Raw genomic sequence first — 24,510 nt, 5'->3', positions numbered from 1 at the left:
ACTTTTGAGGTCAATTGCAATTATCCAGATGCTTATTTGGTTAGGGTTTTTACTTAGCAATGGTGGTATGCTTGTTTTGAAAGGATAAATGGATAAACACTAAATAAATAAATGAAGCAAGTAGCATAATTGGCAATTTAACAGCCTCTCTGATGTTCTGGCACCTTTAGAAATAACTAAGCAAATATTGTGAAGGACGTCTTATCTGGCTATATCTCCCCTCCAGCGATACACAAATCTAGGAGTGCGGCTAGCTCGCTCCAAATAAAAAAAAATCTGTTATTTACTCCAAACATATATGCCATTTTTCCATTGCATACTTTTTAAGAAAAGTTTTATATATTTGAATCTTTGTACATCATACTGTGTATCTACAATCTCTGAAAATAAAAGGATCAAATATGGAATCAAAGTTTCCTTTTGAGACAAAAGAGTTTGATGTAGGCCACTGTTAAAACATACTATCAGTATCAAAACTCAGAACTGAAGTTCCCCCTGAACTTAAAAAATGACAATATTTAATTAATTTCAGATGTCATCTGAGCTGTCAGACAGATGACCGCATCAGTTTATGAATAAATGCAACTTAAAAGGAGGCAAAAGGAGCTGGATAGATATATGTTTTCTTAGCCTTGAGAGGATTTTATTGCTCAGATGTTGCTCATTCATGGCTTATTGGACTAGTGGAGTATCAGTATATTATATTTCTTTGAAGTATCAACTTTGACTCTGATGTGATTTTATTTCTATATGACTGTGTCTGTTAACTCCTTCAAATATTCAGAGAAGTACTGAGATAAATTTTCTAGTTAGAATCTAAACATGGTAGCGACCAAAATAAAGCAATTTGACCCAAGACTGCACTGATTACATAGATTGTATTGACCCTTTGCAAACATCTTGACTGACAGGTGATATGACCAATCATAGCGCCGAATTCGCAATTTTGTCCGACAAACAAAGGAGAGTAGATTAACTTCAGTAGACTTAAACTTGAAAAATTGTGTGTATTGATGTATTTCTGCAGTTCAAATAAAATACGTTCTGATGTTCATTCATGTTTATTTTGTGCTTTAATTAAATAAGAAAAGACGATTGGTTCACGTGTCAATTGATCTAGTGAGGCACACACTAGTTGTCACAACACATTAAAGAGCCACAAAATAGTATTTATTGTTTGAATTTTTAAAAAAATTGCATTTTAAATCTAATACCTTGTTTCAGACCAGAAGTAACATGTCGGCATGTTGTCAGTTTCCTCTTTGTTCCGCAATGTATTTTTCACTGTGCAAGAACCTGTTGTGTAGTGTGAGAGCGTAAGAGTAGTTTGTCAGACATAGCAACAGTAACTAAGGAAGCCGGGTTAAAAAAGGGTCAATTACACCAGGTGGCGACAAGTGAGTGTCTGTATTAGTGAGTCATTTAGTCATTCAGGCCACGGTCACACTGTCAGTTTTTGGGATTGACAACCGCATTTACTTAGAAGTGCGAGTCTCGAAATGTCCCATTCACACAGCAGCTTACAGTCGCTTTTCGAATACTGTCTGTATGAACGTACAACAGGAGTCAAGCCTGTATTCCTTACCAGTAACCATAGCAACAGAGACCAAAGCAGTATCTAAGATGACGACGTCCACGCGACACGTCAATAGTCCAATCGTGCCGCGAGTTCATCCATCAAATCATCATTAACCAACAGCAGCTTTTAAATTTGAGTGGAGATCGAAACATTTGAGCTGTGCGCAGAACATACAACTGACGGGAGAGAGCGGCTCCGGTGGAGACTGGATATAAAACTTTCAGATGACAAACAGCTCATTTCTCCGTCACTGTAAGTTACTGAAACCACACATTAAAGAACGCAGTACATGGTAGACGCATTCTGCTTTCAGAGGCATTTTGTGTGTTCTGTCGCAGCATTCACATTGAAACCAATGCTGCCACTCAGTGGGCGGAGCCACAGCCACTCCAGCTAACGGTGACGGCACATGCATACCCTCTATTAAGGACTCAAATACGATATTGACAACTGTATTCTGCTGCTGTGTGAACGTGGCCTATGAGAACCAATTTGTTCAAAAGCACTGATTTATTAAAGCACCAAACGTAATGAGCAAGTCATTGAATTAATCACTCAACCAATTTGTTCAAAATGCAGATTTATTCAGGAACAAAAATGAAAAAAAAAAGTTTTTACAGGTGAGTCATTGAATCATTTACACAACGCTGTGATTCGTTCTTTAAGTAAGGAATAATTGATGATGGGCCGTTGGATTCTTAGAAAATAATGCATTATTTTCAAAGAATTCAACAGACTGAAGTCAATTATTCCACTTATACTATGGTTACCACGCCTCAAGACATCGATCAGATGATATATTTCAAGGCATTCATCCGGTTTTTGTTGCTATTTATATGCTATTATCATTAGGATTAATTTCTTAGGCATCTCATGCAACTCCTCCGTTGCTAATTCCAAAGTAACAACTCTTGACCCATTGATAGCAGACTAATGCAGTTAATAATTAAGTTTAGACAGACAGACAAGCAAACAGACGGAGAGAGAGAGAGAGAGAGAGAGAGAGAGAGAGAGAGAGATTCAACTTGTGAATTACCTCTCTGAGTCTGTGCGTCCTTTAAAAGTGATCGACAGCAGTGTCTCTACTAATAGTGAACCTTTAAGTTAATTTTCTTCAGGAACAGCACCGTTGTTAACTCACTTGTAAGAAATGGATGTGTAAGTCATGTAGTTTTTAAGTTGTTAATCATCAGAGCAGAGCTAACAACATTAGCGTGTATGCTAACGTGTGTGCAAAATGTATGTGTGTGTTCTGTAAGGGAGAGAGAGTGGGAGAAATAGGGTATGGGCTTTCCGTACATAATAAAATGTAATTTTGTGACAAAAGCATAGAAATAATCTGTCGTTTTTATCCTATTGTTTACTGTATTTATTTATCTGACCAGTGTTGGTGTGGGTTTTGGTTAATTTGCTGTTTTAGGCTGTAAGGACCTTTGAAGTAACTGAAATCATGTGGCGAAGTGATACAGACACATAATGCAGTCAAGAGCTGCCTGGAACTACATTCGCCGTGTGTTTCCCTGAAAATAATGCATACCTTCAGAACATTTGTCAGCCAATCAGATTCAAGCATTTAACGGCCCCGTAGTATAAGACAGTTTAACAACAAAACATTTGGTGTAATTTTGATTTAGTTTTGCTGTTTATAGCATTTTTACAAAGACTGAGCCAAAGAACATTTTGTCAAAACTTTAGTAAATTGCATGTTACTTCGTTCAATAGTTTTGTAAATCACTGAAATAAACGTGTCGTTCTCGAGAATTGTGACTAAAAAAAAAAAAAAAAAAGATCCAGAATGGTGCAGCTCTGTATGTGAAATAAATATTTTGCCATAACTTTGAAGAAAAATGTTTGAGCTCATATTAACTTAAGTGTATTGGCAAATCCGAGCACAGTTTGAGACATTACTTTCTAAAACTCCATTGGACACATGTAAGATTACTTTAAAAGATTTTTGTCTCAAAAGCAAAATTGAGGATTGAATTGTAGAATTGCTGTGTTGAAGAAATATTAAGAGATCTCAGTGTGATTTCTCTTTCCTGTGGGGATTCGTTGGTTATTGTTCCAATATGTATATACACGGGTAAAACTAATTTCTCCTGCAGAACCATAAAGGCTCAAAATTATACGCCACCCCCATGATTGTTAAAATAACCATTGTTAGAGATGTCTCGTTAAGAGAGGATTTATTAATGAGATCCGTGTGTTGATTAGATTGATGCACAGCTGCATTGTTTGAGGCAAGATAAAATAAAAACGTAACTCTCAAATAAATGCCCGCTTGCCCTCAGAATCACTTTTAAAGTTTTTCCTCCGCAGGAAGATTAACAGATAATGTTTCTTGTGTGCTGTTGGGGGAGTGAATTAGATTTGTGCCCAAATCTGTTACATAAACCTGCACCGTGCTGGAAAACTTTGCAATGAGTTCTTTTAAATTTCCGTGTACTTTTCTATACTCTACAGATGCAGATGTCTTCAAAGTGAAGCACGCAGAGGGACGGGGCGTTTAGTCGGCAACATCTGAACTTAAGAGCCTGTCAATCAAATCTCAGCGGGAGCAGGTGAATCCATCTGAGGAAAATGACTATACGAATTGGGAATTGCTGTGAAAGCATAGAGAAAAGGGACGTAATGTAGAAACAGGGTGAAATGCAGCAACACTCAGTCTGACAGATCAAACGGAGAAAGCCAGAGTGAACCTAGGAGAAATGAATGACAAAAAGATGGAAATGGAAAGAGAAATTCACTTAGCAAAGATCCGCGAAGTGAGAATGAAGCATACTTGTTTAAACCTGCAATGGCGCTAGAATTTCATTATGACGAACAGCGGGTGAATTTCCAGTTATTCAACCTCTGCTCTATCTACATCTGAAGCCTGAAATGAATGAGCAGTTGGTTTTGAATGTTCAAAAGATAAATAAAATGATCCACACAAACGGATCATTTTAACATCCATTTTGCAGTCTGTCGTTCAAAGAAACAGACTGAAGGGCATTCTGGTTCTGTGGACCTCTTGAGAAACTCTTACAACATACAGTACATAAGGTTTTTCAGTTTCATCTTTTTTTTTTTTTACTGAAATGACATTTGAAACAATGCTCGGAATGAAATGGCCACGGTTGATTTAATAGGTAGCACATCATGTATTCTAAATACATATTTATCAAATTTTTGCATCATTTCACAAATGTATTGCTTGAGTGAAATGAGAGAAATGATGCAAAATAATGTATGCTGTTTGCAAGTGAGACTTACCTTGCTTTTTCTTTGTTTTCTCATATTCTACTTCCACTGCACTCTTGTCTCCTTAGTAACAAGTACAAGCTGATTTGGGGAGGGAAAAAAAGAGACTTTTAGAGGAACAGCAGTTTGTTCTTGTGAAAATTACACTAAAACTGTAAAAGTATTCTCTGTAAACAAGATTTTCACAAATGATTAATTATTGTTTTACATTTTAAAGATCATTCTATTTTAAAATATACAGTAATTCATTTTTATGGTGGATTTTCAGATTTATAAATGTAAAATCAGGGCACTGGACTGATAAAACAACATCTATTCATAACGCAATCAGTTTGCAAAACCTTTTTAAGATGACCTTCATATAAATCATATAAAAAAACATACAAAAGGCACCTGCTGAATAACACTGGTCTACATTTTAGTAATTTAGCATGCAAGCATATTGTAGTTCTAGAGAGAGTTTTCTGTTGGTTGTCCAGCAATTATAGCATCAAAATGAATTAATTAATAATAAAAAAATATTATGAATGTAGGAATGCATTTATACCTCTCAACTGCACTGCATAAAGAACAAAATCAAGTTGGTCGTTAAATTCAGTACATTAGCTGCAGTGCTGATGACCTTCAATTATTACTTATAGACTCGTCCCTCCCACTATACACCAATCAGATGGAGTAATTATGGCCAGCAGCTGCCTTGGTCTGGAGGTCAAGTATAAAGTCCAGTGATCTATTTTGTGGGGCAGAGTGTGTTGCTGAAGTTTTCATTTTAAAGACATGTTTCTTGTCTTTCTTACCACTTTTGTCTGTCTTAGGGGCAGAACTGCTGAGGGGTATGCCTGATCAATTTTGGTTCACATATCCAATTGTTTCTGATATCATGTTTGACTGCATGCTGCAAACTTGACATGCAAATATCAACAGGGGGTGAAAGAGATATGTATATAAGTGTGTGTGTGTGTGTGTGTGTGACGCTGTACCACAAAACCAGTTGTAAGTAGCATGGATATATTTGTAGCAATATCCAACAATACATTATGTGGGTCAAAATTATCGATTTTTCTTTTATGCCAAAAATCATTAGGATATTAAGTATAAGTAAAGTTGATGTTCCTACCGTAAATATATCAAAACTTAATTTCATTTGGACTACTTTAAAATGCGATTTTCTCAATATTTAGATATTTTTACACCCTCGGATTTAAGATTTTCAGTTGTATCTCCAAATATTGTCCTATCCTAACAAACCATGCATCACTGGATAGCTTATTTATACAGCTTTCAGATGATGTACAAATCTCAAAATTTAAAAAAGTCGACCTTTATGACTGGTTTTGTGGTCCAGGGTCACACACACACATATACCAAACCAGAAATATAACATTTCCCACTTCATGGTTAGGAAGCGATTTATGCTATTTTTATTTATTTGTGGAATTTATTGTGTAAGAGGACGATTTCTGCCACTTGGTGAAAAACAAACATTTCTATGTTTATATACCTTTTATACATGATATTCCCACTATAACCAGTAGATTCATTGAATCTACTCATTGACTCATTTGCCGTTTCCACTCCCTAATATGGTTCTTTTAAAATGTTTTGCCTCTGGATTTATAGTCATTTATAACATTTAAAAATCATTTTTTACAGTTCAGCACTGTTTTGTACCGAGGTAAAAAAGTATCACGAGATTTCAAAAACTTACATCTACATCTAGACCTAAAGGAATCACGAGACAGCTGTTATAAATTTAAAAATGGCGATTTTTGGCAAAAAGTGACTAATTTGTACCATTGTTAACAATTTGCTTAGTTTCTCTCGAATGTAATTCGAAAGCCTATTCACAAATATACATACGCTACTTTTTTTTTTTTTCACGAGATACGTGGAAATTAACTGGTATTAAGGTTAATCACTTTGCCCCCTAAGGCAATGTTAATTGTGGATTTACTTAATACAGTGAAAAAGACAGCTTAAGCTTACCAACCTCTGTTTGTTCACTACACGTTGCTATCCACTTTTTAACACTGTCTTTCTCCCTTTTTGTTTTTCCGTTCTACACCACAGAACGTTCCCGCCTCTATTAATTTCGGTCATGTGACTGTATCTGTGACAATAATGTAGAAGGGTGAGCGGTTGATCACTGGATAAAATAATTTTTCGAACTTACTTAAAAAGCTAAACAAATAATAAATGTTTTCGTTGATTATTTTTTAAACAAATAAGTTTGTGATTATTTACAACGTTTTAACGAAAAGCTTCACCAGAATGATTTCGGCAAAATGGCTCCCCTCCCTCGTGTGGCGTACTTATGCACTGCACTGCTTGTCTTTTTTAATGTTTTTAGAAGGCTTTTGTGCACTTGTTAACAAACTTCACATTTAGACTATTTAGACCAGCAAATCACCCAGTTTGTTAAAACTAGTCTTTTTAGCAGGGTAGGTCTACATGAAGCTTAAAGCTCACCACATAAAAGCCACTGAACCAAAGGCTATCCCTGAAGGGATTTCTTCAAGGGTGTTGCAACAAAATTCTTACCTTTAGGCTTTAGGCAACAAAATTCTTACCTTTAGGCTATTACTTAAAGTCAAATTGAGGTTTATTGTCATTTTTAACACATTGCAGGGCAAATTTGAATCCTTTAGGAAACTGTGGCGCAGACTGACAAGTAGAAAGCACTGCATTAAATTACGGGCAATAAATATTTACTGACAGTAATAAATCATCCTTTATGCCAAGCACTTCATGATTATTTCAACATGACATTGTGACGTTGTAAGTAAGGGAGTGGTGCAACAAATTCCATTATAAATGAACTACAATATGTGCACAAACTCTCACTTGCAGCGTGGGCACATTGTCACCGTGTCACCTGAAAATAGCAAACAACCGGTTAACAGATAAAACAGACAGAAAAGTTTATTTAAACAAACAATTTTATTAATGTACTGGCCATAAACCTGCTTGTTAGCAAATGGACACAAGGTCAAAATCACCACACTCTCAAATATAAATATTTAATATAAAATAACATAATATAAAAATATTTATAACTATAATAAATACCCTGGTGAAAAAAACAGCATATGCTGGTAGGTATGTTTTGATGCTGGTTTATGCTGGTCCTTTGCTGGTTTTTGCTGGTCATGTTGCTGGTCAAAGACCAGCATAAACCAGCAAAGGACCAGCATAAACCAGCTAAGGACCAGCAAAAACCAGCAAAGGACCAGCTTAAACCAGCACCAAAACATACCTAACCAGCATCCCAGCATCAAAACATACCTAGCAGCATATGCTGTTTTTTTCACCAGGGTATTGTTCAAGTAAGCGTTCATCTCAGAATATTACTAACAATAAGTTTTTCTTATGTTTACTTAATAAAAATCATTATTTTTACCACAAAAAGACATATGAACCACAAGCTGAAGCTGAATGTTCTTACAATTGAACTAAAAGGCTTTTACTTGCTAAAAAAAATATAAAACGGATGACAGAAGGCATTGTGTACAACAGGTTTTTCAGCAAAGTTTGATCGTGATGATACTGATACAGTGGGCTTCATAGGGTTAATCAGTACTCTTAACTTCGGGTAACTCAACAAGGCCTGAACCTGTAATGAGTGACTATAAGATGCTTCAGCTAAGTGACTGGTAAACATTGACTTTCACAAATCTGACAGCTCACCGACGATATTATATGTGTATGATTGACTGAGAATGGGAGCTAGTGAGTGAATAATTACTCATGACACATCAGAGTGGTTGTAAATCATTAGTGCTTCACTTTCATGTCTGTTTACTCCAGTTATCCCAGGAATGCATCAACGGCAGCTTCTTCAAAGATGAGTCTGGAATTTGATGGTCTCCTAGCAACCGGCTCCTCTGAGCCTCCCTGTGGCTGATGGTTCTGATGGGCATTGTCCTCACCACCACAGGCTTAAGGGACAGAAGATGGGTTTAATCAAACGCGCCTGAAGAGAGGGGAAGAGTGAGGGAGGGATATCATCTGAAACAGCCATGATATTTTATGTCATTTGATTTGAGCAGGAAATGAAAGATGGAAGAGACGTACTGTAGTTCACCTGAGCAAGCCAATTCAGGAAGGGCTGCCGCTTTCATGTATTTTGTGCTTGCTGTTTAATATTAAAAGTGATTACTTTGTGTCACGCACAGTGCTTACCTGCTCGAGTGTTTATGTCACATCATGATATACACCTTTGTGTAAAATTATACTGAAAAAAATTGGTGCAGAAACCACAAAAAGTAATTTTATACACACCATACCTAATTTAACACATTATCATTTTTTTTTTTTTTAAATAGACATGTACACTGTACAACAATATTCGATATTGTTACATTTTTCCTCAATGTTAACAATGACAGCATTATCTCAGGCTACAAATAATTTAGCCAAAGTAACACCTTTTTTAAAGCTAGAATATGTAGACTGACTTTATTCATATGTTTTGGTCCAGTCAAATCCTGAGAAACTCTATTATTACAATTTTGTATTTGTATGAAGCTTTTTTGTTGAAGCATCTTGGAAAAGTTGATGAAGTACAAAAAAAGATATGTAATGTTTTTTTTGTTTTTTTCCAGCTTATTCAGTTAAAAGATTCCGAATGATTCGAACCAGTAACGCGAGTGAAAATCAAATAATTAATTGGAGAAAATGCTAAAAATGTATATTTTAAGTTGGTTTGACTCGTTGGCCTAACAGCGCTCATCAATGTCAAAATAACTAAGATGGCCAATCAAATCAAAGTAGGTGGGATTTACGCGAAGCGTCAGTTTTAACGTTGAAAGAAAGTGAGGTAAGATGGAGATAGCGAAACATTTAATATTTGACAACTATTTAGGATAGAAATGTTAGCAACAGATAGTATTATATGCAATGTATATGTGTATATGCATATATGTAATTTGATTTGAAAATATTGTAACGTTATCATTTCCGTGAGTCATGCAAATCCAAATTTAATTTTACATTCAGTATACAATTAAAAGCGCATGTGCAGATATTAAAAATATTATTTGCAAATAGCCGCGATAGAAACGATGCGAAGATAAATCACCATTGTATGCCCACGTGACTTGTGATCAAATCGAGTGCGTTCGTTCGAGCGTGCGTTGCTGTTTCTATAGCAACTGTGGAACGCATCATTAGAACAGACAGAACAGACTTTCAGAATCTTTTCACTTCGATGATTTTCCGAACAGAAACGCGAGTCTGAGTTAAAGTCTACCAATACAGACCGTACAAACACTGTTTATATAGAAAGAGTCTGTACTCTGCGTGTTAATACATACAGGTTATAGACACAATCTGTACTCACAGTGTGTTTCACATACAATTTGACAACTCTACATCTGACATTATCAGATACCGTTTGAACTGACAGTATCAGATCCAAAACACCAAAAATCATCATGTCTTCAGAACTGAGACAAGTGTTTGTGGAGGTGCATGTCAACGGTGTCTTCTACTGCACTGAGAGTTACTGGGTATCAGATGAGCAAGATGTAGAGTCCGAGATCACCAGTGCCATCTATGACCATTTCGATTCCTATAAACCGGAAAACATAGATGTGCAGCTGAACAATGTCATGAATGACAAAGTCTCTTCTGATGAGGAAGATGTGCAGCTGGAGGCTGACGAAGTTAAGGATGGCATCTCAGAGTCAGTGTCGCTGGTGTCTGAGGAACTGACTGATCTAGCTGGGCCTTCTAAGGAAGAGATCGATCAGGATGACATTGATGCTTCTCCTGAAACCTCTGAGGAGAACATCTCAATAGGTAAACGAGAACAGAGCAGTTGTAATGCAACATTGCAATGAGGTGCAAATAAAAATGTCGGACTAAATGTGCAGCCATATATTTCAGCTGACAAAAAAGGTCCATTGTGAGCGCAGCTGACACAGAACTCACTTTCACACTAGAGGTGTAAAGATACACAAAAACCCAAAAAGTTACATTACAACATAAGATAGCTTCTTTTTCTGTCATTAAGTCTGCAAAGCACTCTTTGTGCTGCAGTTTGACTTTTGTTGTATGGAAAATTTAGGTGACCAACCTAAAAATGAGTAAAATCTGCTGAGGAACATTGTTTCTCACTTGATTTTGCTGAGCAACAGTCAACATGACCACACTTTAATTATTCATGTTTATTCTGTGGTTGGATGATTTCTAATAACATATTGTCCTTTTTTTCAGAATTTGCCAAAGTGAGGAAGACAATCAGTGAGTTCTTCCGAACTGGGATTTCACTACAGCCTAAGGCAGGAAGTGGCAGTGAGACTTGTCAGGATGGCATGGATGATTCTCCTGAAATCTTTGAGGAGGACATCCCAATAGGTAAATGTCAACAGAGCAACTGAAATGCAACATTGTAATGAGTTTAGTGAATTCAAGTGACCAGCGTGAAAATGAGTAAAATCTGCATAGTCACAGTAAATGTGACCACACTTTACCTATATATTAATGTTTAATCTGTGGTTAGAGATGTTTCTAATAACGTTTTTCTTCTTTTCCAGATTTTGCCAAGGCGAGGAAGACCATTAGTGAGTTCTTCCGAACTGGGATCTCAGGACAGCCTAAGACTGATCTGGCTGTTTCTGAATCACTGTGTAATGCCCCAGAAAGCAGCAGTGAGATCCATCAGGGTGGCATGAATGCTTCTCCTGAAATCCCTGAGGAGGACATCCCAATAGGTACATATCAACAAAGAGCTTGAAATGCAACATTGCATTGAGTTACAAATAAAAATGTCAGAAGGTGTGGCACACCTGCATGCTGAATGTGTTACACACCTATTTCAAACCATGCAGCTTTCTATTGATCAATGTGGTGAACTCAAATGACCAACTTTTTCGTCCTTACTTGCTTTTGCTGAACAACAGTAACCATGATCACACTTTAATCTGAGGTTAGAGATGTTTCTAACAGTATACTGTTTTTCATAATTCAGATTATGCCAAAGTGAGGAAGACAATTGGTGCATTCTTCCAAAAGCGTTATGGGATCTCAGCGCAGCCAGATTCGGATGTTTCAGAGTTGCTTTGTGTCCCAGCTGCAAGCGCTCCTGAACCAAATCCCAAATCTGAACCTTTGTCCCCAGCACCTAAACTTATGGAACCTGAACTGGATCCGGTCATTTCTGAGGAATGTTGTATCCCAGGTCCGAACAGTTCTGAACCAGAACCTGCATCCTCAGAAGGTTTGGTGGACAACATCTGTGATGCCATCTCAGAGCTGAGAAGCCCAATGCTGGTATCTGAAGATCTGACCAATCCAGAAGGGACTTCAGCAGAAGTGGAAGAGAGCAGCAGCGGGAACGTTCAGAGTGGCACTGATGTGTCTCGTGAAACCGCTGAGGAGGACATCCCAGTAGGTGCAAGCGCTCCCGAACCAACATCTGAACCATTGTCCTCAACCCCTGAGCCTATGGAACCTGAACTGGATCCAGTCAACCCTGAGGAATGGTGCATCACAGGTCCGAGCAGTTCCGGATCAGAACCTGTGTCCTCAGAAGGTTTGGTGGATGACATCAGCGAAGCCATCTCAGAGCTGAGGAGCCCAACGCTAGTGTTTGAAGATCTGATTGATCCAGAAGGGCCTTCAGCAGAAGTGGAAGAGAGCAGCAGCGGGAACAATCAGAGTGGCACTGATGCATCTCCTGAAACTACTGAGGGGGCCATCCCAACAGGTGAATGTCAACAAAGCATTTGATTTGGAACAATGACATGCAAACAGAAATGTCTTTCAAGTCTGACAAATTATTCATGTTTTATCTCAATCTGGTTAGAGATGTTTCTAATAATGCATTATTTACTTCTCTTTTTAAGAATATGCCAAAGTGAGGAAGATCAACAAAATTAGTGTGTTTTTCCAACATTTTTTTGGGAACTCAGCACAGCCTCAGAAGAATCCGACTGTTCCAGAGCCTCCGTGTAACCCAGAAGCAAGTGTTCCGGAGCAAGAACCTCAAGTGACAGGGCTTTCAGAGAGCCATATTCCTCAAAACATTTCCCAGCTGAAAAAACGTTCAGAGGAATGTACACTGTCTGAAACACCTGTCACTGAGGTCTGGCCCAACGTCTTCTTGGGAAACGAGTAAGTCTGCAACTCATAAACTATGTGATGAAGCAATAATGTAATGCAGGAGCATGGAATCAAACACAGTTGACTAATCTAGGTTGTTGTGTTCTTGTGCAGAGAGACAGCAAGGGACCGAACCAAACTCAAAGAGATGGGTATTACCCACATCTTAAATGCTGCAGCAGTGAAGAAGAAGCTGAGGGTCTTGATGGGAATGCCAAAAGAGAAAGACCTAAAAGGAAAGATTAATACAGGGGCGAAATATTACAAAGGCATGAACATCAAATATTGTGGATTGTCTACAACGCACAAAGACGGTGTCAAGATGGGCAAGTACCTCATACCAGCTGCCAAATTCATCAACAAGGCCCTGAGGAACCCAGAAAGTAAGATCTTTTTATCTTATAAGTGTTCTAAAGTGTATAAGTGTTCCAAAGTGACAAATTATTTGCGGAATGAGTTTTTTTTGATTGTCTTTCTGTTTTTATTTTTACAGACAAGGTGTTAATTCACTGCTGTGATGGTGTCAGCCACTCCCCTGTGCTTTTACTGGCATATCTGATGATCCACCATGACATGAACGTGGAGGAAGCCATTGATCACGTCACAAAGATACGACACATCAAGCCTTCCGTAAGCTTCCTGACGCAGCTGATGTCCCTCAGTGCCGAACTTGTGGAGCAGCGAAAGCAACAGCTACTGGACAACCAGGCAGCAAAGTGCCGCTAAAAAACAGAGAGCACAGACTGTTTAATAATTGCCAGCACTTAAACTGTTTGCACACGAATTTGAATAAAATATAAAAAATATTACATTTCATGAAGCATTGTTTTTGGTGTTTCTGATTTCTGAACGACATGACTAAATGACTTCAGTATGTGAGTGATTTGGTCTTGCATTTATATAATTTATATAATAAGTTCCCTGGATGATTGTTTATTCTCAGTATACAATCAAAATACAACATGACTACCATTACATAGCCATTTCTGTCCATCGTGTGTATATATATATATATATATATATATATATATATATATATCACGAAAAATTAGATAATGATACAGAGTGAATGCTCCTGACACATAGTATACGTCCATCAGATACTTTTTTAAAGAAAAACGTCAGGTGGATTTGGAGCCTTTTGCATCTGAACTCTTCATATATATATGAATATAATTTGTGAATAATTTATTCATTTTGATTTAATGGCTACTTTAATACTTGACAGATATTATTTAAATCAATCACTCACTTGTTATTATTTGCCTGGCACCTCATAACTCCTACTTTTCTCATTCATTATTCCATACATTAGTCCACTAACATCTGACACAAATAAAAGCTTTGAGTGTGATGAAGAGTACAATACAAAAAGATGGCGAATTAGCATTCTTATATTTTTGTCTCTTGCAAAAACACTACTATGGTAACCATAATATGCCAAAAATACTGTACAGATATATAACTACATAACTGTTACAGACATACAACTATAAAAAATATACATATGTGACCCTGGACCACAAAACCAGTCATAAGTAGCAAGTATGTATATTTGTAGTAATAACCAACAATACATTGCATGGGTCAAAGTTATACATTTTTCTTTTATGCCAAAAATCATTAGGATATTAAGTAAAGATATTCTGTAAATGCCATACCGTAAATATATCACAACTTAATTTGTTTGTTTGTTTTTTTTGCACTCTCAGTATCCAGAGTTCACATAGTTGTATCTTAACCAAACACTGTTCTATCTAACAAACTAAACAAGCATCAGTGGAAAGCGTATTTATTCAGCTTTCAGATGATCTCAATTTAAAAAAAAGACACTTATGACTGGTTTTGTGGTCCAGGAACACATATTAGCCTACACTTTTTTCTGCTATTAAAATCACAGAATCGCATATTTTATTGTATATATATATATATATGTATATATATGTGTATATATATATATATATATATATATATATATATATATATATATATATATATATATACAGGGGTTGGACAATGAAACTGAAACACTGGCCAATATAGTGTTGGAGGTTTCATGGCTATATTTATGCAGCCTGGTGGCCAGTCTTTACTGATCGCACATTCTACCAATAAGAGCAGAGTGTGAAGGTTGACTTTGTGCACCCAATAGCTCAAACATTGTACCCTGAAGGTGGTGCCGTGTATTAGGATGATAATGCACCAATACACACAGCAAGACTGGTGACAAGAGTGATTTGATGAACATGAAAGTAAAGTTAAACATCTCCCATGGCCTGCACAGTCACCAGATCTGAATATTATTGAGCCACTTTGGGGTGTTTTGGAGGAGCGAGTCAGGAAATGTTTTCATACACCAACATCACATAGTGACCTGGCCACTGTTCTGTGAAAGGAATGGCTCAAAATCCTTCTGGCTACTGTGCAGGACTTGTATTTGTCATTCCCAAGATGAAATAATGCTGTATTGGCTGCAAAAGGAGGCCAAACGGCATACTAATTGTGGTCTAAACCCAGGTGTTTCAGTTTCACTGTCCAACCCCTGTATATGTATGTATATATATATATATATATATATATATATATATATATATGGCACTTAGGTTTTATTTTATATATAATGTTATTATTATAATTATTGTTATTATTATCACAATCACGGAAAAGTGTTCGTTGCAAGACATCAAGACTACGTAACCTCCTACGCATTGCTGATGTCATGACGTTACTTCCGCATTACCGGTAAGTTAAACAGAATTGTGTGGTAAACGAAAGTGGTATGTGCTCCTTTTTCATGTCATTTGAATTGTGTTTTTCTCCGTGTCATCGCTAATCAAAGATGTCTATGCCAAAATTAATAGTGTTCGACCTCGGTAAGTTTTCACGCTTAATGTTTTAAAGTTTTACTTTAGAATAACAGTATGAAACCTCATAAATGAGAAGATAAATACACTTATATTTTTTTTTCATATTGTAGACACCACAGAATACGTCTGATGACATTTGTGACTAATACCAAATAGCAAGTCTGTAGTAACTATCCGATGTTTCCTGTGTGTGTTTAATATATCATGTATAATTCATCTGTGTATACAACTATTGCATACAAAAGGAACAGTTACACTTGATGGAAATCAGTTTGAAATGATTTCCTTTTGTGAACTGATGTGACAGTATGAGGTAGAAAGAAATTATTTTATAGTATTCTATACAGTGATAAAGGCAATGATTGGCAGTTAGGATTTCATTCATGGCACTTCCATTCATTTCTATGGTATCCTCAAACAGTAGCTGACTGTGGCACACCTCTGACAGAAATGTATAGATTGTCAAGACTGTAATGTGATTGGTTATCAAGGCAGACAAAGTTGGCTGCCTTCTCCAGTGCTAGAAGTTACTGGCTACTGTTTCTCTGGTTACTGGCATTTAAATATTTATGTGTGATGTTAATATACATCCACAATTCATTTTTAAATATTGAACAACATTGCATTTATATAAGAAGTTCCCTGGATGATTGTTTCTTCTCAGTATACAATCAAAATGCAACATGACTACCATTACATAGGCATTTCTGTCTACTGAGTATATATATAATGGCTACTTTAATACTTTAATGATATTATTTACATTTGGTAAACTGGTCATTTATTTGATCTTTAACCCTGATTATTGATAATAAGAAGGTACAATAATGAATAATATGAAAATATTATGTTAATATTAACAAGTGCTATAATACAATATAAAATCATATTATTGATTTAAGCATTTCCATTAATATTACTCATATGATCACCTTGTTATTATTTGCCTGGTACCTCATAACTCCTACTTACCCATTATTCCATACATTAGTCCACTAACACACAGTATCTGACATAAATAAAAGCTTTGAGTGTGAAGAGTACAATACAAAAAGATGGCGAATTAGCATCCTTACATTTTTGTCTCTTGCAAAACATTACTATGGTAACCATAATATGCCAAAAATACTGTACAGATATATAACTATATAACTGTTACAGATATACATCAATGAAAACCTTATTTATTCAGCTTTCAGATGATGTATAAATCTCAATTCTAAAAAAAATACATGGTTTTGTGGTCCAGGGTCACAAATTAGCCTACACTTTTTTCTGCTATTAAAATCACATATTTTATCATATATATATATATATAGATATAGATATAGATATAGATATAGATATGGCACTCAGGTTTTATTTTATATATAATGTTATTATTATAATTATTGTTATTATTATTATTATTATTATCATAATCACAGAAAAGTGTTTGTTGCAAGACATCAAAGCTACGTAACCACCTACGCATTGCTGATGTCATGATGCTGCTTTCGCATTACCAGTAAACAGAATTCTGTGGTAAACGAAAGTGGTGTGTTCTCTTTTCATGTCACTTGAATTGTGTTTTTCTCCATGTCATCGCTAATCATAGATGTCTAAGCCAAAATGAATACTGTTCGACCTCTGTAAGTTTTCACGCTTAACATTTTAAAGTTTTACTTTAGAATAACGGTATGAAACCTCATAAATGAGAAGATAAATACACTTCCTCATATTTTTTTCATATTGTAGAGACCACAGAATACGTCTGATGCCATTTATGACTAATACCAAATCCAAGTCTGTGCGTGTGTGTGTGTGTGTGTGCATGTGCGTGTTTAATATAAAATGTATAATTCATCTGTGTATACAACTATAGGTAGAAAGTAAATTATTTATAGTATTCTATACAGTGATAAAGGCAATGATGATTGGCAGGTAGGATTCCATTTATGGCACTTTCATTCATTTCTATGGTGTCCTCAAACAGTAGCTGACTGTCGCACACCTCTGACAGAAATGTATCCACGTTATTTTTCGTGGTGCAGTGGGTGCAGCCATTTGTAAATTTTTTGTGTCTGGCTTCCGGTCTCATCCACTTGAACACTCACAAAAAGCTCGTTTTGCTGCTTGATATTGCAAACTGGTGTGACTCTTACCATATTATTTTAATGTATTATCTTAATTATGAACACACTGGTTTGTAGTGCAAACTGTTTTACCGTTTACTGCACTTCGATATTCCTCTTGTTATTTCCCTATGGCGGATTATGAACCGGACGTCTAACACATCATCAGAAAACAGTTTACTTCCGCATTGAAAAATAAGGTGGATAGTTTGTCAAGACTGTAATGTGATTGGTTATCAAGGCAGACAAAGTTGGCTGCCTTCTCCAGTGGAAGAAGCATTGACCCTGATATTTCTGAATAATAAGATCATCTCTGGTTACTGCCACCGAAATATCTGTGTCATGTTAATATACATCCACTATGAATTTTTAAATATTATGGTTATCGTACACACCGATATAAAGCGGCACTCCTAAATTACCACGATAACAGTATTTCATTTTATAAAACATCACAATTATTGTCAATACCAGTACATATAGTGACACCCCTAATATATAAAGTAAAATTATGTTTTTTTTTTTGTTTTTTTTTTCCTTTCTTGGTTTTAAACAGATTACACTCTGTGGCCATTCTGGGTTGACACCCATGTTAATCCACCTTTTCACATCGATGACAGGTTTGTCTTCTTCAGCTGTAGTATTAATTCATTATTTGTTCTCACTTAACATACTTCAGAGATGTTTGTCCTGAAGTTTTTGCTTTTTTTGCTGGCACACACTGACTTTTCTATTGATTCTCCAGCGGTGTGGTGCGGGATTCAGGATTTGCCAACGTTACCATTTATCATGATACTGAAAAGATCCTGAGCTCACTGCATAGTCAGGGGTTCAAGATAGGCATCGCATCGCGGTAAGATTGGAAATGATTGAATGAGCACACATCGAATAGATGTTCTAAATCACACACACACACGCGCACACGTTTGTTTTTTTGAATTGTGGGGACTTTCCATAGACTTCTATAGATTTTATAGTGACCAAACGATATTGTCTATCCCCTAACCCTAAACCTAGCCCTCACAGAAAACATGTTTGCATCGTTGCACTTTCAGATAAACATCATTTACTATTTTTAATAATTTTTTAACATTGTGAATGTCAAAATTTCAGGTTTTACTATCCTTGTGGGGACATTTGGTCCCCACAATGTAGCAAAAACAAGTACATATACACTACCAGTTTTTTTTTTTTTTTGTTAAGAATTCTCTTCTGCTCACCAACCCTGCATTTATTGCATTTACTGCAAAAGCAGTAATATTGTGAAATATTTTTACTATTTAAAATAACTGCTTTCTATTTAAATATATTTAAATTTTCTATTTAATATATGAATAGAATTTAATAATTTAATGAATAGAAAGATCCAAAAATCAGCATTTACCTGAAATAAAAAGCTTTTGTAACATTGTACACTATACCATTCAAAAGCTTGTAGTCAATATTTGTTTTTTTGGGTGGGGGTTGGGGTTATAGAAATAATACTTTTATTTAGCAAGGATGCCTTAAATTGATTAAAACCTTTATAATGTTATAAAATATTTATTCAAATGGAGTTCTTTTAAATTGTAAAAATATTTCTAAATGTTACTGTTTTGCTGTACTTTGGATCAAATAAATGCAGGCTCAGTGAGCAGAAGAAACTTATTTTAAAAACCTCAAAAATCTTACTGTTCAAAAACTTTTGAATGGTATTGAATATACTGTGCATATATTTATATTGTTTTCTTTTTCTGTTTTTTAAAGAACCAGTGAGACAGAAGGAGCCAATCAGCTGCTGTCACTCTATAAACTTGACCAATACATTTCCTTCAAGGAGATCTACCCCGGTTCAAAGGTCACTCATTTTAAAAGGTACAGAAAAGACTTTTGAATTCGGCTGGTAATAAGTGAACCCTTAGTAAGTTCCTAAAACACCCTAGCAACCACAAAGCAATACTAGAAAACAATTTGAACATATGAGTAACTCTACAGCAATGCATTGGCAACAACCAATAACATTTCTGCTTTCTATTCATCAATAAAATCACAGTTTCCATAAAAATATTAAGCAGCCGAACTGTTGATATTAAAAATAAATGTTTCTTGAGCAGCAAATCAGATCATGTGACACTGAAGACTGCAGTAATGATGCTGAAAATTCAGCTTTGATCACAGGAATAAATTACATTTTAAATATATTCAAATAGAAAACAGTTATTTTAAATTTTAATAATATTTCGCAATATTACTGTTACTCTATTTTTATCAAATAAATGCAGCCTTCTTTCAAGAATATTAAAGGAGAAGTCCACTTCCAAAACAAAGATTCACATATAATGTACTCACCCCCTTGTCATCCAAGATGTTCATGTTTTTCTTTCATCAGTTGTAAAGAAATTATGTTTTTTGAGGAAAATATTTCAGCATTTTTCTTCATATAATGGACTGGTATGGTGCCCCGATTTTGAACTTCCAAAATGTAGTTTAAATGCGGCTTCAAGCGATCCCAAATGATCCCACAAATTTTGAAGTTGAGGGAGAACATGAGATGGGAGTTTTTCGACATACCCTGACTGTCATGAACCAGAAAAAAACAGTCTAGGCAGAGTGAGACAAGACTAGTGTTTGACATTAAAAAGTATATAAATTGAATTTTTTTAATGAAAATAACAGATTGTTATGCTAGATAAGACCCTTCTTTCTCAGCTGGGATTGTTTACAACTGCATTTGGGATCGTTTGAAGCCATGTACAACTGAAGAAAGAAAGACATGAATATTTTGGATGACAAGGGGGTACACAAGAGTACATTATATGTGAATCTTTGTTTTGGAAGTGGACTTTTCCTTTAAACAGTCTTAACTATTAAAAACTGTGACAAGTGGTGTAATTTCACAGTTTTGTTGTAAATCAAAGTGGCATAATAGTGCGTGCATCTGTCTTTTTGCATAGAGTGTCTCGCTCACATTTGTGCGTGTCTACAGTACCTCAGTTCGTCTGACTGTTGTTGTGTCTCCAGGCTGAAAGCTGACAGTGGCGTCCAGTTTTCTGACATGATGTTCTTTGATGATGAGGAAAGGAACATCGTGGAAGTTGGCAGGCTGGGTAAGTCTCTGCTTACTGTCCTCCGCAAACCTTTATAGCTGCTTCAGAGATCTGGAACTGTACGGTCAAAGTTGGAGACTGTCCATGCGGTTGAATCAGCAGCTGTTTCCCGCTCTTTCAGGTGTTCACTGTGTGATGGTTCACAATGCCATCACCTGGAATCTAGTCAAGAACGCACTTGAGCAGTTCAGCAAGAAGCAGTAAAGGCGTCTGGTCCTGTGGAGATGCAGATGCTGCAAATAAAGAACAAACTATTTGCTGTGCAAAAAACTGACATGTATTGAGGACTAGGAGTGTCATGTTTAGTGGTTATTTCTGTATAATCAACTTGACAAAGGCAATTGGTAAATACTTAAAATTATGTTTTAACATTTAAATAATTTTATTAATTGACTCCATTTTAAAACATTTTGTTTGGTTTTGTTTTTTGGTAGTTTTAGATGCAATTTATTTATATTTGTATTTTTCAGTGAATACAATAATAGTTTATTCCTTTATTTAAGTGACACTCCTAGTCTTCCATAGAAATGCACTTTTGCTTATTTGTATTTAAAATACTTTTAAGTTAAACAGGACTATACTGTACACACAGCACAAAAAGTCAACGCTTTGTTACTAAATGTTTCTGTACAGAGACTACAATGGAAAAATTGTTTTATATTTATAACATTTATAAAACACATGTTCTCCATTTTTTTGTTGTTGGTCTCCTATTTGTCTCTTTATTTTTTCACACCAGAACAATTTTTAAAAATAAAAGTAAACATTGTAATTTTAATTAATAGCTTTAAATATATTTATCATGTAGTAATGTTTAATTGTCTTATTTTTTTTTTGAGTACTGAAATATTTTCCATTTACCATACAAAGGGGTCAGTAAGATGTCTCTCTTGTTTTTTTTTAAAGAAAAGACAGTAAAGACTGGTGTAAAATTACATTTTAAATTACACTACCAGTCAAAAGTTTTTGAAGAGTAAGATGTTTAATGTTTCTTAAAGAAGTCTCTTCTGCTCACCAAGCCTGCATTTATTTGATCCAAAGTACAGCAAAAACTGTGAAATTATGAAATATTTTTACTATTTTAAAAATAACTTTTTCTTTTTGAATACAATGTAAAATGTAATTTATTTATGTGATTTCAAAGCTGAATTTTAGCATCATTACTCCATGCACATGATCCTTTAAAATTCATCATGATATTCTGATTTGCTGTTAAAAAAAAACATTAGAATAGAAATAAATAGAAATCTTTTGTAACATAAATATCTTTATCATTACTTAATTCTATTTCTATTTTATTTTTTAATTTAAGTATTAATTTCTATAATTTCTTATAAAAAAAAATACTGACTCCAAGTTTTTTAATAGTATAGTGTATAATGTTACAAAAGCTTTTTATTTCAGATAAATGCTGATCTTTGGATCTTTCTATTCATCAAAGAATCCTGAAAAATGTACTTAATAATACTAATAATAATAAAATGTTTCTTGAACATCAAATCAGCATATTATAATTATTTCTGAAGGATCATGCGATGAAGACTGGAGCAATGATGATGAAAAAATAAAAATTACATTTTAAAATATGTTCAAATAGAAAGCAGTTATTCTAAATAGTAATGGATCAAATAAATGCAGACTTGGTGAGCAGAAGAGAATTCTTTAAAAACATTAAAAATCTTACTGTTCAAAAACTTGACTGGTATTGTATAATCAAACAGAAAACAGTTATTTGATATTGTAACATTTCACAATATTAATGTTTACTGTATTGTAATCAAATAAAAAACAGCCTACGTGAGCATAAACAACTTTATTTAGAAAAAAAATGTTTTAAGTGTTATCATTAACAAAAACCATTAAAAAATTAATTTCAGCTAGTCGCCAATAAAAAATTCTTAGTTTAATTAAACTAACAACATATTTAAAAAGGTAGAAATATGAAAAACTATATCAGTCTAACACTGAAACTAAAAAAGTTTTACTTCAAACTATAAAGCAGTGAAGTGCTCTTGTGAGGAATCTGCCCATTATAATTCTCTGCTCCCTCATTGTGGTCTTGAGGTAGTTTGGGAGAAAACAAATGTTAATTAAAGTCCTTCATGAAGGTTTCATTTCTCCAGCGAGCACACAAACAGCCAGAGGACATCATCTCCGAGCAGGTGACAGCAGGATCTCTCATAATCCCCATAACTCATGTCATTAGCACAGCTACATTCCCCAGCTTTAAATAAGAGATGCTAACGGCTAGGGACCGGGCGGCCATCAAGCTCTGCCTTCAGCGCTATCAAATGTGAATTCCACATAGCAGAGGATGGTGTCTGGAAGGTATAGTTGCTTAAAACTTTAAAAACACTTTATCTGTGGCGGTTTGTGTGTTTTGCTGAATAATTTAGCGGCAGTGGGCTGAACAGCTAAGGGTCTAAAAGCCCGCTGGCCTCCTTTTCCTTCTAATTTAACGCTATTCCAACTCACGGTATTAATGGCGGCATGCCTTTGCCTTCTAGATCCCGGCTTTCTTCTGAATAAGTGATTTTGTGTCTCGCTGACAACCTGTTTAGATAAAAGCAGAGAGTGCTGCACATCATACAGTTCAAGAGACAGACGGAAAGATGCACTTGATCCGGATATCTCATCCTGAGGTCTAAAGCCTAAAGCGCGCTTCTACCTCGCTTTCTTCTTCTCTGATTCGCTGGCGTCTCGCGTAGAAAGTAAAGTGACAGTGCAATAAATGCGCATTCTCCCTCTGAAGATCGCAGCGGCTTCGTGTCAACACTAACGTTTTCTGTAGTTTGCGGCATGCCCGTCGTGTGCTGCTAGACCTTAAAATGATTTTAATAATTCAGGCCGGTTTAAAAATTGATGCAGTGGATTGTAATTACGCACTGGAGCCAACACTATATCATGTATTTAAAGCTTTCAATGAACCACAAAAGAAAAACAAGCGAATGATGAACGTTTAAAAACGTTTTTGAGATGAGCCGTTAATGGCATTTACAGTGGGTACAGAAAGTATTCAGAGTATTCTTAAATTTTTCACTCTAAAAAAGAAAAACTGAAATATCACATGGTCCTAAGTATTCAGACCCTTTGCTCAGTATTTAGTAGAAGCACCCTTTTGATCTAATACAGCCATGGGAAAGATGCAACAAGTTTTTCACACCTGGATTTGGGGATGGTAAACGTTGGTGGACAGCCATTTTTAGGTCTCTCCAGAGATGCTCAATTGGGTTTAAATCAGGGCTCTGGCTGGGCCATTCAAGAACAGTCACGGAGTTGTTGTGAAGCCACTCCTTCGTTATTTTAGCTGTGTGCTTAGGGTCATTGTCTTGTTGGAAGGTAAACCTTCGGCCCAGTCTGAGGTCCTGAGCACTCTGGAGAAGGTTTTCGTCCAGGATATCCCTGTACTTGGCCGCATTCATCTTTCCCTCGATTGCAACCAGTCGTCCTGTCCCTGCAGCTGAAAAACACCCCCACAGCATGGTGCTGCCACGACCATGCTTCACTGTTGGGAC

General features: G+C 35.7%; 2 protein-coding genes and 1 long non-coding RNA gene across 3 annotated transcripts; all 3 read left to right on the top strand.

Annotated features, from left to right (window-relative positions):
• Window positions 1-2,598: 2,598 nt before the first annotated feature.
• LOC127154388 (uncharacterized) lies at window positions 2,599-8,990 on the top strand. The gene is made up of 3 exons (XR_007825480.1): window positions 2,599-2,737; window positions 4,043-4,140; window positions 8,630-8,990. It is a non-coding gene; the product is annotated as an uncharacterized LOC127154388 (long non-coding RNA).
• Window positions 8,991-10,257: 1,267 nt separating this feature from the next.
• Window positions 10,258-13,654, top strand: LOC127154907 (uncharacterized). Its single transcript, XM_051096785.1, has 7 exons — window positions 10,258-10,624; window positions 11,042-11,182; window positions 11,362-11,538; window positions 11,796-12,533; window positions 12,673-12,940; window positions 13,043-13,311; window positions 13,422-13,654. Exons 1-7 carry the CDS (start codon window positions 10,258-10,260, stop codon window positions 13,652-13,654), a joined length of 2,193 nt encoding a protein of 730 aa, XP_050952742.1.
• Window positions 13,655-15,667: 2,013 nt separating this feature from the next.
• mdp1 (magnesium dependent phosphatase 1) lies at window positions 15,668-21,699 on the top strand. The gene is made up of 6 exons (XM_051095805.1): window positions 15,668-15,801; window positions 18,466-18,529; window positions 18,655-18,762; window positions 19,656-19,763; window positions 20,910-20,995; window positions 21,117-21,699. The coding sequence occupies exons 1-6, from the start codon at window positions 15,768-15,770 to the stop codon at window positions 21,197-21,199; spliced, it is 483 nt and encodes a 160-aa protein (XP_050951762.1). The 5' UTR covers window positions 15,668-15,767; the 3' UTR covers window positions 21,200-21,699.
• Window positions 21,700-24,510: the final 2,811 nt, after the last annotated feature.

The sequence above is a fragment of the Labeo rohita genome, chromosome 23 (genome assembly GCF_022985175.1).
Source record: "Labeo rohita strain BAU-BD-2019 chromosome 23, IGBB_LRoh.1.0, whole genome shotgun sequence".
Classification (NCBI taxonomy): domain Eukaryota; kingdom Metazoa; phylum Chordata; class Actinopteri; order Cypriniformes; family Cyprinidae; genus Labeo; species Labeo rohita.
This window is presented reverse-complemented; position numbering and strand designations above follow the sequence as displayed.

Coding starts and splice junctions, on each gene's coding strand:
- LOC127154907 (XM_051096785.1), top strand. CDS start 10,258: ATGTCTTCAGAACTGAGACAAGTGTTTGTGGAGGTGCATGTCAACGGT. Junction 10,625..11,041: donor TGAGGAGAACATCTCAATAG/GTAAACGAGAAC, acceptor CCTTTTTTTCAG/AATTTGCCAAAGTGAGGAAG. Junction 12,941..13,042: donor AACGTCTTCTTGGGAAACGA/GTAAGTCTGCAA, acceptor GTTCTTGTGCAG/AGAGACAGCAAGGGACCGAA.
- mdp1 (XM_051095805.1), top strand. CDS start 15,768: ATGTCTATGCCAAAATTAATAGTGTTCGACCTCG. Junction 18,530..18,654: donor CCTTTTCACATCGATGACAG/GTTTGTCTTCTT, acceptor TTGATTCTCCAG/CGGTGTGGTGCGGGATTCAG. Junction 20,996..21,116: donor CGTGGAAGTTGGCAGGCTGG/GTAAGTCTCTGC, acceptor CCGCTCTTTCAG/GTGTTCACTGTGTGATGGTT.